The 14,654-nt window shown below is 45.0% G+C and overlaps 2 protein-coding genes across 2 annotated transcripts in view; one reads left to right on the forward strand and one right to left on the reverse strand.

Annotated features, from left to right (window-relative positions):
• snd1 (staphylococcal nuclease and tudor domain containing 1) overlaps positions 1–14,654 on the forward strand; it is a 216,982-nt gene that overhangs the window by 95,502 nt on the left and 106,826 nt on the right. The window lies entirely within an intron of this gene.
• Positions 1,676–6,932, reverse strand: lrrc4.1 (leucine rich repeat containing 4.1). Its single transcript, XM_084710586.1, has one exon. The coding sequence runs from the start codon at positions 5,098–5,100 to the stop codon at positions 2,236–2,238; it is 2,865 nt and encodes a 954-aa protein (XP_084566712.1). The 5' UTR covers positions 5,101–6,932; the 3' UTR covers positions 1,676–2,235.

The following is a 14,654-nucleotide window of genomic DNA, read 5'->3' on the forward strand; positions in this document are numbered from 1 at the left end:
TCTGCAGCATATGGTGTGTCTCCAAGCACTAGATATCATTTAAAACAGCTATATGTGGAAAAAAAAATCTCGCACAATAGTTTGCCCTCCCTCTTCAGCTGTCCTCTTTAACCTCTATCTGTTACTCTATCTCACATTCTCCCTCTTTTGTCACTTCCTAATTTCTCAGAGCTGGACTGTCACCCTCACAAGCACACATATCACAAGCTCTCTGCAAACTGCTACACTATTTTTGTGGCGTACCATGTCAGCCTCATTCTCTCCTTTCAACTCAAACGTTCCACCTTTTTTTACTTCCTCTCCCTCTGTGTTGTGTTGAAAATGTTGAAACGTTTCAGTGTCAGAAAGGCAAACTCTGGCCCTCACAGGTACTTCTCTTCGCCAGGTCTTCATTTGCCACACAGATTGAGTAAACTGGTGTCATCAACAACACTACCAGTCCAAAGCATTGCTTTCCTGCCTGTAACTGTGGCTCAGACGTCATTCGTGTCCAGAGGCTGGTTGTATTTTTTGTTTGTTAGTTTACTTTAGAATTGTACAGATTTATAGAGCTTAATGAGAAAGGAGTATCCATGTTGGCTGTGATGATTATGTTACACACACCTTTCAATCACTCCCTTCAAGTTCTTTTGTAGTATTCTCTTTCTCATGTCTCACCCACTGCAAACATGCTATTCTGTTATTTGCTCCCATGGTAGTTCACATCACCGTTATTTCTCTTTAATCATTAAAATTAACCAGTGTGCTTGAGATACTGTCTCACATTAAGGGAGAGGAGAGAAAGTGTTAAAGAACGGCACAGCTTTTTCTTCAGTCTCACCACTGTAACCACGGTATGGTTTCCAAAAACAAACTCTCCCCTGTCTAATACATGTCTGCTAACCACTACATACGTCGTGTGTTATCCTTCTTTGTTAGGCAGAGAACTGTGAGGCTATATTATGATTGAGAGGGGTGAAATTATCAAAGATGAAAAATGCACCGTTAACAGCGAGACCCAAATGCATTTGTCACCATAAAAAGCCCCCATACTGATTGATGAAGGCACAACAGCTGGCAATGCAATGAAAAGTGAAATGAGGATCTATATTTTTTGGCAAAGTGCAAGACAGTCTTATCACCTAAACAGTATTTCACCTTAATTTATCACCTTTTTCACTCATTAGATACATGATTAATAATACCAGTTTGTAATGTGGAAAATGAGCTAGGTAACACAATCAGCTTGCATCATTGAAAAGCATTATGTAATGAGCACTTCAATTAACATCAGATGTTATGATAGCACCACTGTACTTCACTGTGGACACGCCACTGCTTCATCTTTTAACATCTTAACGCATTTTTAGAACTTGAGAACATGGATTAAATACATGCTTTTGATCAGCCACACCTTCATAAAGCACCATGACACTCACTGGTGGTATAAAATAAAAATTGAACAAACTGTTCTGTTACATATAAAGAACAAAATAACAGGAGGTGTTGAGAGATTTTTAAAAAAGCACCATCCACTTCTGCACCGTGATTCATTCTGCCTGAGTCATTCAGCACACGTAGGGTTAAAGTATAGCTGCAGCGTCTTACTGCAGTGTCTAAAGCATTTGGCTGATCGTTACAGTATACGCTAGGAGAAGAAGCAAAGGGGAAAAAAACATCTCTCTCTAATACTTCCTTTTTTCTTCCAAAAATCCTTTTTATTGCATTTTATAACATTTGGCACAGTACAAATTCTTGGTGCTTTTACAAGATAAACCTGTAAAGATCGACACTGACCTTTTTCGGTTTTTGTTAAAGAAAGTCTTCTCAGTATAAATATTTTTTCTTATCACTGCATTCTCTGTAGCATGGTGTAAAAATCACACAGAATGCCCCTTTTTTAAAACAAGACTACCCTCATTTGTCAAAGTCAAGACAGCATCTTAAACAACTCATTGTTTTAAATAGAAGTTACAAGTTAGAAAATAGTTTCAATTTCTTTTTAATATATGTTTCTCTATCACCAGCCCATGGTAGTTTCAATTTGTCCATATATATATTTATTTATAAGCATGTACAACAAGAAATCATCAGTCTTTTAAGTTTGCACTCTGTACAAAAAAGTAGTTCCTGTCCTTTTTTCGTTGTGCATTCTATTGCATGATTTTATGAGGAAATGACGAAGGGGGCGTGGGACGGGGGTGGATGGGAGCTAGGGACCTAGGGAAAGGAGTGGGAGTCTTTTGGGGGGCCTTTTTAAATTTGAGTCTCCTGTACCTTCTCCTTGGTGTGAGTTTTTATGACAAAGGGCTCAGCCATTGCTGTGATGGTGCTGGGCAAGGTTCGAGGCAAAGAGTTCCCAACATTGTTGTCTGTCCATTTAGCCCCATGGCCACTTGGTTTATAGGTGTTGTATTTGGGCTTTAGAGTGCTGTAGTCCACCTTATGGGGGCTGTATTCCATTTTGTGTGGACTGTAATCAAGTTTAGGTCTCTGAGAGTGTGGACTAAAGTCAGACTTGAAGGCGCTGTAATCCGCTTTGTGTGGGCTGAAGTCGGTCTTGAAGGCGCTGTAATCAGTTGCAGTCTTATGGGGGGTGTAAGGATCCTTGGGTTTGTAAATACTGTCAGTTTTAGATCTCTGGGCACTGTAGTCTGGCTTGGGTTTAGGCTGAGTGCTGAAGTCAGGCTTAAATGGGCTGTAATCCGGTTTGGGTCTTGGATGAGTGCCAAAGTCTGGCTTGAATGGACTGTATTCAGCCTTAGGTTTATGTTGTGTGTTGTAGTCTGACTTTAATGGGCTGTAGTCATGTTTAGGTTTTGGTTGGGTGCTGTAATCTCGTTTAAATGGGCTAAAGTCAGTTTTCTGCCTAGGATGAGTGCTGTAATCTGGCTTGAAGGGGCTGTAGTCTGATTTAGTTTTTGGGTGAGTGCCAAAGTCTGGTTTGAATGGGCTGTATTCTGCTTTAGGTTTGTGAGTGCTGTAGTCCTGTCTAAATGGGCTGTAGTCAGGCTTTGGTCTGTGAAGGCTAAAATCTGGTGTAGATTTGTGAGTGCTGTAATCTGGGATGAATTTGTGGCTACTGAAGTCCATATTTGGCTTATATGTGGTATACTCAGCCTTCGGTTTGTGAAGGGTGAAATCTGGCTGTGGTTTGTATTCGGCCTTGGGTTTGTGAAAGCTGTAGTCAGTCTTGTGGCTAATAAAGTCCAGTTTGTGTATGCTGTTATGGTCCCGGATTTCAGGCAATGTGAGAGCTGTCTCTTGAGCTGCAGACGCTGGTGGTGGAAGGTCCTCCTCATCCACCTGGATAATCTCCACAGTGCGGGCAGCTGCCACTGTGCTCCTCTGCTGGTGGCGCTTTCTCAATTTGTAGAAGGCGATGAGCATGACAGCAGCCAGCAGTGTCACCGCAACAAAGCAGCCGATTATGATCTTAGTGGTCTTCATCACTTCATCCAGGCTAGGGCCAGTCTTGCCTGGCTTGCCAGTGGCACCTGCGGGACCAGGCGCCACAGATGGCTTAGCTGTGCCTGGTGGGCTGTCAGTGCTTTGCAGCAGCACAGTTGGTGTGGAGATGAAGACTGGCTGAAAGACGGAAGGAGAGGCAGTTGTAGTTGTTGTCCCTATGCCTACCCCTCCTCCTCCAGCTACTCCAGTCCCTGCAGCAGCAGCTGTGGTTGTGGTGGTTTTGGGTTTGGGCATCTCAGTGGTTGGCCCCAAGACCTCCACAGTCACTGTGGTAAAGTAACTCAGGTTGGATGTGTTGAGCTCAGCTGCACTCACATTGAGGTAGGCCGAGGCATTGGAGTTCCCAGCTGCATTGGACACCATGCAGATGTAAGTGCCTGTGTCTGCTGCTAGCACATTTGAGAAGTTAAGGGTACCATCGTTGAGCACTGATATTCTTGGGTGACCAGAGGCATGTGTCAGGATAGTCCCATTGGGTAGGAGCCAGCGCACTGAAGACATTGGGGCTGTGCGACAGCGAAGCTCAGCCACTCGTCCTGCTGAGATGTTCAAGTCCCTTGGTGCATCAGCAATGAATGGTGCAGAACACTGGACTGCAGCACCCTCACCTCGGTCCACCTCAACCAGCTGTCGACCTCTCATGCTGGCAGGTGAGTGACAACGTCCACAGCAAGTTGAGTTAGTAGGGATGTACTCCCTTAGCCAGCGTGCTAACCATACAGCATCACAGCCACAGTTCCAAGGGTTATGGTGGAGATGGAGCTCCACCAGGTACCTGAGCGGGGAGAACAGATCATGTGGCACGGCGCTCAGATTGTTATGGGCCAGATTAAGCTCCACCAATGAAGAAAGGTCATCAAAAGCATTTCGTGCTATCACTGTGATTTGTGAGTTCATCACCCATAGCTTTTTTAGCGAGCGCAGGCCTTTGAAGGAGCCTGGCTTTATCTCTGGGAAGAGATTTTCAGAGATCTCCAGCTCCTCCAGGCCCTTTAGGGGACTCAGGTTTGGCATATCACCCTTTATGTTGCACATGCCCAGGTTGAGGTACTTGAGGTTTTGTAGGCCCTCAAAAGCTCCTTCTGAGATGTACTCCAGTTTCCGTAACTCTCCCAGGTCCAGTCGCATGAGGGAGGGTACCCGGTTGAAGGCGTAGGAGGGGATACTTTCAATAGGGTTGTTCCTCAGCCACAGTTCCCTTAGTTTAGACAGGTACTCGAAGGCCCCACTGGGCACCACTGTCAACCGGTTGTCAAACAGCTCCAGGGTGTTGAGGCTGGTAAGTCCATTAAACGCGCCCACCTCAATCTGCCGTATGGCATTTCGCCCAAGCTGGAGCACCTCAAGGTGGTGCAGGTGCCGGAAGGAGTCAGCCTGCACCGCCTCGATGGCGTTTTCCATTAGATTGAGGTGTCGCGTGTTGGCAGGAATGCCAGGGGGCACACGGGTGAGGCCACGTCGGGTGCACACCACCTTCCCCTGCTGATTACTGCAGGAACACTGCGGTGGACAGCCCTGGGGTCCCTGAGACACCGCCGCCCCCGCCAAGGCCAGGGAGGCGCTGCTCCACGCTCGCGCCATCAGGAAGACTACACAGAGCAGGGCGGCTTTCCTGGCACGATGCACAGCTACCCGCCCCAGGAGACTCATGATGTGGCACGTTCATAATTCAGCATCATCTGGGGGGGAGGTTGGGGGGTGTTTGGGGGTGGTGTTTGGGGGCTTTGGGGACAGGGAAAGTAGCTGGTTGGCTGGTAGTAGTGTTAAGGGGACCAGAGTAAAGAGGTTAAGGGAACTGAAGAGGACAAGGGGAGAACGTGGGTTTTGGGTGCCTGCTAAGGGGCAAGAGGGACTTGACCTATCCTCAATTAAGCTTTTATTTCCATGAACTGTACTCAGGGGCAGAAAGAGAGGGGAGGGTAGACAGGGCTGGCTTTTCTGAAACGTGTGTATGAGAAGGACATGATGGCAAATTAAGCAACCAAAAACCGTATTACAAGACAGAAGGGAGGGTAGGGTGTTACAAATTGATGCAAAGAGGGTTTGAAACACTAGACACCTACCTCAAGTTATTATTACAGGTCCTTGAACTGAGATATATAGCTTCCCTCCTGTTTGCAACCAGAAAGAGCTGTGGTATTCACATCAGATGTATGTATATCCCAAGAGCAGCAAAGAAAGCCTTTTTTATATTTGCTCTGTCAAAACAGGTATCAATGCCAAAGAGCTTAACCAGAGCTATTTTGTAAATCCACGCATCCAAAGAGAAAGGTTCGAAGGCCCTTTGTGAATGTTTTTTCTCCCTTTCCTTGTTGATCAGAAAAAAAGAAAAAAGAAAAAAAAAGATTGCAGATAGGAATCCAGTCAGGCTCCCAGAGCAGCAGTGCTTCCTTCCTCGCTTCTTGCTGTCGGCTCCTCTTCTCTTGCTTGTCCTTGGAATCCGACAGTTGATCCCCCTGCTAGACACCTTACCCAGGTCTCCATAGCACAGGCGACCACACAAACGCACATGCACAATTTTTTGTGCACCAAAAGCCAAGACCGAAAGGACAAAAATAGGGGAGGTAGGTGGGGGTGGGATTGGAGCAGGTTGAATGAAAATTCCAGAGTCTTTTCCAATGTTCTTTGCCTTTTGTTTGCGATGCTCAGGAGGGGAGGTTGACAAACCGGGATAAAAAACAGACCCCCTCCTCTCTGTATTCCTCTGTTCACTTTTTAGTGGTCAATCAGTTGGTCGGTTGGTCAGTCTGACAGCCCTTCTCCCTCTCTCGCTCTCTTCCCCTTGCTCCCCCTCTCAATGTGGCGTCGTGTCCACTTGAATTTTCTTTTTTTTTTTTTTTTTTTCCTGTTTTCCTTCAGGAATGCTCGGCGGGGGTTGAAAAGGCTAGGCGACACACACTGCCTTCATTAGCTTCTTCCTCCTCTTAACTAGCCACACGCTCCAGCCTCGGCAGCCGCGGCGGTGACAGCAGCAATTGCAGAACGCACACACACCATCCCTGCGAAGCACACAGCAGCAGTAGCGAGCACACACAGCAGCAGCTGCAGCCTGCCTCCCTTGCACTTCCCAATAATCCGTCAATTTCTTCAGAGAGGGAGTGGGGTGGGGGATGGAAGGGGGTGCTGGGAGGAGTGGGGGTGTTGTAGCTGGGTTGATCGAGGTGGGTTAGAGGGAGGAGGGGTGGTGCGCAGTTTCTCCTTCCTCTCTCTGGCTTGTTTCTTTTTTCTTCTTGTTTTCCAGTTCTTTTTTTTTTCTCCCCTCCTCTCCTCGTGGTGATCAGCACCCCCTCGCTAATGCAGTGCCCGACTGGGGAGAGGAGCAAGACAGGGAAGGCAAGCGCTGGCCGAGCGCGCGGCTTACAGGCGTGACGTTAACAGTAGCGTCGATGTGGAAAGGATCCGTTGTAGCAGCAAAAGAGAGAGCGTGCGCCGGCTTGGATCCCTCTCTCTCCTCTTCTCTCTCACTTTCGCTCTCTCTCACACTATCTCTCTCTCTCTCTCTCTCTCTCTCTCTCTCTCTCTCTCTCTCTCTCTCTCTCTCTCTCCCTCTCCCTGCCTCCTTCCTGCTCTCTCTGCAGTGTCCTAAGGTAGTTGGGTGAGCTCAAAGCACTCAGACCTTTTTAGAGATCTACCTCTTCAAAAACCAGTTTGCTCCTGCTGTCCTCCACTCTTTTTTAATGCTCACAGTCTCTTGTTTGGTGGCTTTCTGGGGCTTTGTGTGGCTTAGGGGAATAGACAGGCTGTCCAAGCAAAAGGCAGAGATGGACAGTGGCATCCCCACAGCAACCAGATTTTAACCCCCTCCTTCCCAGCAATAATCCAACCATTCCAACGAGTCTGACAAAGCTTTCCAGCATTGCTGTGGTGGCAAAGGCAGGCAGGCAGATGGGACACTGTTTCTCTCATGATGCCCTCTCTTTTCCCCTTCTCTCTTTATCTCGGATTTTCTTTCACTTTATCTCCTTTTGCTCCCTCACTCTTTTTTCGTTTTGTCCTTTAGTGGAAAATAGAGGAACATGAATGGACTGCTGACGCATCCTGCTCGGAGCAGTGCTTTGGTTTGATGCAGTGTGTTTTGTGCATTAACTCCCCCCCACCCACCCACTCCACCCTCACCCTCCTCGCTGTCTTTCCTTCTCTGCTCACTCTTCGTCCGTCACTCTACTTCATCTCTGGCTGGCTATCTGTTTATATACAATATCCTTCAAGCTAACATTTGCATCCATTCTTTTGACTGTGTATGTCCCCAAATCGCCTCTTAATTTTTGTTTTTTCGTTTCTAGAACATGAAGTGCAATTTAAGCCATATCAGAGCTCGAGCTTTTGCTTCAGTGCACTGGAAATAAAAGTTTAGATTGTAAGAATTTGATTAGAGTTACTTTATTAATACCACATATGAGATTAGGATTTAAAGGGAGAGTGTTTTTCCTCTTACTTATAGTGGTGTTTATTCATCTAGATAGCTTTGGTGTGAGTTGTCAAGTTTTGGAGATATCTGCCTTCTTTTGAATATAATGGGACTAAATGGCAGCTTGTGGTGCTCAAAGCACCAATAAAATACTTTATTCTTTACTTTATTAAATACTAAATTCCAAGATCAGTGTCTTTCCAAAAATCATGACCAGGTTATCCCTTGCTGTGAGCAATTTAATGTAGGAACTACTTTCTTAGAGAGTATTTCTGGTAGATTCTGCTGTGGAACGAAAGTAGTTCCAACATAAAACTGCTCACAGCAAGATCTGTGGATTATCCTGAATAACATTGCTGTTGAATGTAATTTTTGGTACTATGGACACCACAAGCCAAGTGCTTTTTAGTCACATTATATTCAAGAGACATCTCCACAGCCAATATCTCCAAAACTTTGCAGCTTTCACCAAAACTATCCAGATGGATAAATTTCTCTACAGACAAGAGGAAATATCTGATTTTGGAAAAATGAGTTGTTAAAGTGAAATATTTTATCCATTTGAATCCTAAAAAGTGCAGTATATGATATAAAGTCAAAGCAATACTTTTGCTCTGCGTCTACACCTTTTGCCTTTTTTCCACTCTCCATTTCCCCTCCATCATGTATGCCTTTGTAGGTAGTTAGAGCACTCTAAACAGGCAGGCCTTAACCCTCAATTTGAGCACAAACTGTCGCTTCAAGAAGCACACGACCATAAAGGTCATGGTGAGGAAGGCGAACAGGAGAAAACAAGACATGCTTTACCTTCCTGCCGCAGGAGAAGAGGCAAAAGAAACGCACCCTACTGTCCCATCACCCCTCTATCTCCAATGATTTGTACAAGCCTCATGTCCATTAAACTAGGAAGCGGTGTGGGTAATTGATGGTTGGTAAAGCTAGCTGTGACAGTGCTGCTAGGTGTGTGTGTGTTTGTGGGCTAGAGAGTAAGCGTGTGAAAGAGGAAGAGAGGGAGGAGAGAAAGCACGCCAGCTAGAAAAGGTCACACTGCCTGTAGCGCAGTACGTTATTCCCACCGGCACAGGAGTATAGAGCCAACTCCTATATTATACACACACATACACACACAGACTTTCTCCTTGACTTCACTGCAGTTGAATACGAATGGGCTTCAATGAAGCACATGTAACAGTGAGGTGGCAGCCACAGGAGTATAGGGGGATTTTCCTTTGTTAAGAAAGAGGCTATTTCCTTCCCTTTCCACAGGGATTCCCTAGCACCGCTGCTATGTGGAGGGTGATATCAAAGGTGTGCTGCACTACTGCATCCTCCTCACTGCATTCTCCGTGCAAGAGAAAACATAAGATAATGCAGGCATATATTCAAATAGCCATGGTTATAATGCAGTGCGAACGCAGGATTTGCAGCAAATGTGCTGCTCAAAACAGCATCAACATTTCATTGATCTGTTGTCAGTTAAGCAAGCTGCAAATGAAGGCTTGTGGTTCTCAGTGTGATTATTGATGGCAAAAATCAGATGCGGTACAGTGTGCACACTGGCACTGTTAGCTTTGTTTGTCTGTCAGATGGTGCCTGTGCACGGTTCTGTAGGTGTGGTATGCCACCATTTGATGAGCAAGTGACCCAGAATGAGTTCAGGTTGCGTTTTACCCACCCAGCACGGTACCTCCCAAACTACTATCTAACCAAAATCATCTGCTGACCCATATCGACCATCGCTGCCAGGATGGCTCTCTTATTTTGGCCCTCACCCTGTTTATTTCTCTCTTTCTGTCTTTTTTATTCCCACTCTATTTTTGTCTGTCAGTGGACACTCTGCTTCCTCACTGCTGATGGAGCCTGGGTCATGGCCTGCCAAACTCTGTAATGCTCCACTGACCAAATGTGGTCAACCCCTTGCGTTATAGTTTGATCCTGGCCTGGAATGGCCAACATGGCTTGATGGTCAGCCAAACTCTGTGATCACGACAAGGTTTTCTCAAGGTCCAGGGTCTGTGTGTACACGCGCGACTCATATGGCATCCCTGACATTGGCAAAGAAGTGAACCAGAAAATCCTTTTCCAACCTAGTGGCCTTTCAGGAGTGTACCTGAATTCCAAGTCGAGTGGTTCAGGCCAGTGCTGAATTGGCAAACTTGGCTAAACTGTTTAACTTGGAGTGTCTTTTCGAGGTTTAGGTCATGCCAGTATATCCATACACTCTCTTGACAAGAAGAGTGTTGTCAGGCCTTACCTCCAGGACTCGCCGACCAATGACGGCTTGATGAGCTGTCAGATTTGTGGGACCTTCATGCGGTCATGCCAGCCCAGTGCCCCTGCTGCGTGACCCCTGCCCTTCCTGCTTCACCCACGGCTTTATAGAGCCACCCTCTGCACCAGGCCAGGAGGGCACTGGGTGTAGTTTGGGGGTAACGCACGACCTACTTTGGTGCAGCTTGTCCGCCAGTGAGTCGCCATGCTCAACGGGTACATGCAAACATTACAGAACCCATCCCCTGAGGTGAATGCTAGTGAATCTGGGCTGCGGCCAGTCACATGTAGGTCAGCAGCCTGTGTCTGTTTGCATGTGTGTGCGTGTCAGTAGTTCCATTTGGGTGAATGGCCTGCAGTATGGTAGAGCAGAAATGACAATCGGAATTAAGGAATGTAGAGTCGAATGATAGATTTAATGATAATGTCATTGCCTCTGCCATCGCCAGTTTCAAGGTTTTACCGTATATGCCCATCAGCAATTCACATATGGTTTTCTGTGTGTGTATAAGAGAGACAGAGAGATATTTTCTCAAGGAGACAGGAGGCACACTATTTTTGGGCTTGTCTTGTGCTTTGAGAGCTGTTACAAATTGTATGCATTAATGTGTGTATGTGTGTGAGCGAACATGTCCTCTAAGTATCCAGTAATGTCCCAGTAACCGATTGCATACCAGTGACCGCCCTCGCACAATGTTGCCGTCCTTAAAATGTGTACATGCACAGACACCCCAAACTCTATGATGCTGACCTTGAGGTAAAGGACCTGTGACTAGTCACTTCCTTTTCCCATTTTCATTTCAATTTCCAGGAATTAATTCAGCAAGAGATTACGTGTAACACACACACACACACACACACACACACACACACACACACACACACACACGGACAGACAGACATGCTGCTATCAGTGTCCCAGTAAAGGCTTAAACTGCTTGGTAGGGATTTTTTCTTTTTATCATTTTTCTCATCATACACACTATGCTTGCACACATACACACAGAGACACACACACCAATCATATGCCAGCCTATCAAGAGATTATACAACGCAATAGGCTATATTAGTGGCTTCCCTGTGTCCAGTTGTTGCGTTTCATCCTGAAACCGACTCTGTGCTAGTGTTCTCTCACTCACCTTGTGTGGCCTCCACTCAACACAACATACAAATATTGCTAAGATTTTCAGCTTTATCCTACATGAACAATCCTATGACAGTTTGATTTAATACATTTCAGAGGCACCTTTATTTATAGCAATTTTGGCTGGCAGATTAGTTTAGCCAAACAATAAGTAATAAGTAATAAACATAGAGAAGACAGCCTGTTTCTCATCGGAAATTTTTCTCTGGAATCATGTCAATATAGTGATAATTTCAGGTTTTCAAAATAATACACGTAATTCACTCAATAAAATTCCTTCAAAGTATGTTCAGACATGAAAATAAACTGCATCTTGACTGGTTGGCGAAGGCACACAACTGTGAGGCGGCAGTTCTAGTTTGTCCTCTCTTAACCTCTCCCTACTCTGAACTTGTCTCTTCCCCCCCTTGCTTCCTTCTTTTTTTTCTCTCACTCTACTTCTCCCTGGCCCTTTTGCATTTTTTGTTTCTTACACTGCATTTGTTCTTGCCGTCTTTATTTTTTTCATCTCGCTCATTTTTTTCTTTCCTCCTTTTTCCTCATTTCCCTCTTGCCTTTCTGTTGCTTTCTCTTTCCTTGTCCTCCTCTCTGTCTTCTTGCCCTTACTTTCCTCGTTTAAATTGCCACTTCCTACAGTGTTCCTCTGGTCTACAATTTGCAGGCCAGTCTCAAGTTAATTGTGTTTGCTCATTCAGCATATGCTTTTTTTTTTGTGTGTGTGTGTGTGTGTGTGTGTGTGTGTGTGTGTGTGTGTGTGTGTGTGTGTGTGTGTGTGTGTGTGTGTGTGTGTGTGTGTGTGTGTGTGACAGTGTGTGTGTGTGTGTGACAGTGTGTGTGCTCTCAAATGAGGGCAGTATCAGGTCATGGAAACTGAAGGCACACAGCAAAAGATGAGCATTTTTACTCGTTTTTTTTTCTCTCATCCTCTGTTATTCAGTGTTTGAGCTTCGCTAGCAGCCATTGTCTCCAGACTAATGGGCTTCATTATGTTGAGCTGTGTTCAAACTGGCTGCCAGAGCAGGGATTAGCCCTAGCGCCGTGTTAGCTGGAAGCAGAAGAAAGATACAAGTAGGTTAGCACTGTTAACCCAATCAGCAGGAGCCAAGATCGCTAGATAGGAGGAGATGCTTCATGCATATTTAGAAAATAAGGGTGTTTTCACTTTGGTCTCTTGAATTTTCACCATTTTAACATTTGTATTTGCTAATTACTGACACATTTATTTCTTAGAATGTGTTTTTTAATTGTTACTTAAGAACAGTGTGTCATTGTGCCGACTGTTTCATACATATATATATAAAATGGCCTTTATACGCTTATATTTCTGTCATCGTATGCTAATCCTCCTCTTGTCTTGCCCTGGCCACGTCATTGGTCAGCTGGCCTCATTAGGATTCATGGAGCATCCCTGTATGTGCGTTCATCACAATGTTGCCTTGCCAACTGCCAGGCCGTAGGAAATGGATGTCTCATTCTCTGAGCAATGTGAAGGTAAAAACATAGTAATTCACCAGAGAGAGAGCAGCTAAATCTTCTAGACTTTTAGCTCCATGGGAGCAAAGATGCCATCTTCATTCAGATCCACCCCTCCCTCTCTGTCTTTTGACTTTATGTCCTTGGCTTGGTCAAAACAAAATTCCTAACTACTGCACTGTTTACTCTGCAACATATTATATGTGACATTAGTCCCACGTTGGGCTTAGTTCACTTAATTGTTTTTAAAGGATAGAATAGGAGTTTTAACAGTGATTTATTGTGCATACTAACAAATGCTTTGTCTTGCCTTGATACTGATACTATTGGCTTGTGTTTTGTGTGGCATTTATATAGTGACAAGTATTAAAACTCTGCTGCGAGAGGTAATTGGATCAAACATGTAGCACTACAAAAAGCTCTTAGTTTGCCTCTTACATGGAATCTCCCTCGATATTGAAATGGAATCCCCACTTATAGACCTTCTTAAACCACCGTACCATCTCCCATGTGGTGAATCGACCCAGATCTTTGTGTCCTGTTTCCACACACATGTGCTGACTTGGCTCGACTCTGTCTGACTTGGCATGTCAATCACAGCAGGGATTTGCATCTCCATTATAACAGGGTTACCTGCTTGAAAATTTGTCATAACTGATGGCACACTTATCCCGAGTTGAGCGGCTGCAAAACGGTGAATTAACACTTGATTTCCTATAAATTCTTCACAGTGAAAGTTATTTTGTTATTCAAACACTTTTTATTTGGAAATGTTGGGTTTTCACCAGCAGTAACTTAAGACATCTCCTGTCCAGCTTAAAGCAAACATGAAACAGTAAAATAAAGCAGCTACCTAAACATACAAAAAGTGGCGGACACAGGAGTGAATCTAAACTTAAAACCAGAGATTCAGTCAGAAGATACAAAAGTACTGAGAGCTAACTTTGTGCAAAAGTGCAAATGTTGAGTCCCACAACACACTCTTGTTGGAGGGAGAGATGCTGGCGAGCTTTGGCACAGCTGGTTTGGGCATATGGTCTGCAACCATCCTTTGAGGCAGACCAGTGGGCGGTTGTTTGGTCCAGACTAGGGTTCAAGTCAGGCATTCACACCAATCAAAATGAACCGTCTTCTTCTAAGATGTTCTAAGATGAAATCTACCTAGATATTGATATAGAATCTCTATTTGTTGATCATAGTATAAACATAGGGTGGCGAACTGACTTAAATTCCACTCAGAAACTTTGTTACACTCAAAGTGGCCGCCTTTCTTTTCTCACCCACTATGATGCCCTGACCTTCAAATACCCTCATCTCCCCAAAATCACAGCGACAATTACCTTCTTTACAGTGTTATTTCTGTGAAAAACGTTAATCCCGGAGTCTCCATCAAGCTTCATGTAGGGGAGGATTAGCCCTACTGAGGCCTGTTACTGCACAGACCCAGGGATGGAAGAAAAGAATGAAACAGCTTTTCATCTTTTCAAATCCACCTGGCCACGCCCAGATTACGGCAGCGCTGTCCAGCAGATAGAAAATTGTGTGTGTGCACGCCAATAATCTTTGTTTTCCAGTGCCTTGTTTGTAAGCCTATTCGTCTATCATATTGAGTGTTTTGCCTCGTGCCAGATATCTTAATACAGACACCACGCAATATTGCAAACTGCTTCCCAATGACTTTCCAACAGAGCATTTTTCTAATATGCTTCCAAGTTGAATTTCATTACTGATAGTTGCCTGTCTACCTTATCTATGGTCAAATGAACCATCTGCTCCCCAATGTGAGTATAGTAACGACACAAGTCCGCTTCAAGGTGGTATGAGGGGTCATTGTTGTGACATGAACTAATATTCAACTTGAATATGCTGCAGAGAAGGTGTAGGACTTTGTGTGTGAGTGTACAGGAG

The sequence above is a fragment of the Lutjanus erythropterus genome, chromosome 22 (assembly GCF_056507025.1).
Source record: "Lutjanus erythropterus isolate fLutEry1 chromosome 22, fLutEry1.hap2, whole genome shotgun sequence".
Lineage (NCBI taxonomy): Eukaryota > Metazoa > Chordata > Actinopteri > Lutjaniformes > Lutjanidae > Lutjanus > Lutjanus erythropterus.

Bases quoted from the DNA above. Each gene is read 5' to 3' on its own strand.
- lrrc4.1 (XM_084710586.1), bottom strand. From the start codon at position 5,100: ATGAGTCTCCTGGGGCGGGTAGCTGTGCATCGTGCCAGGAAAGCCGCC.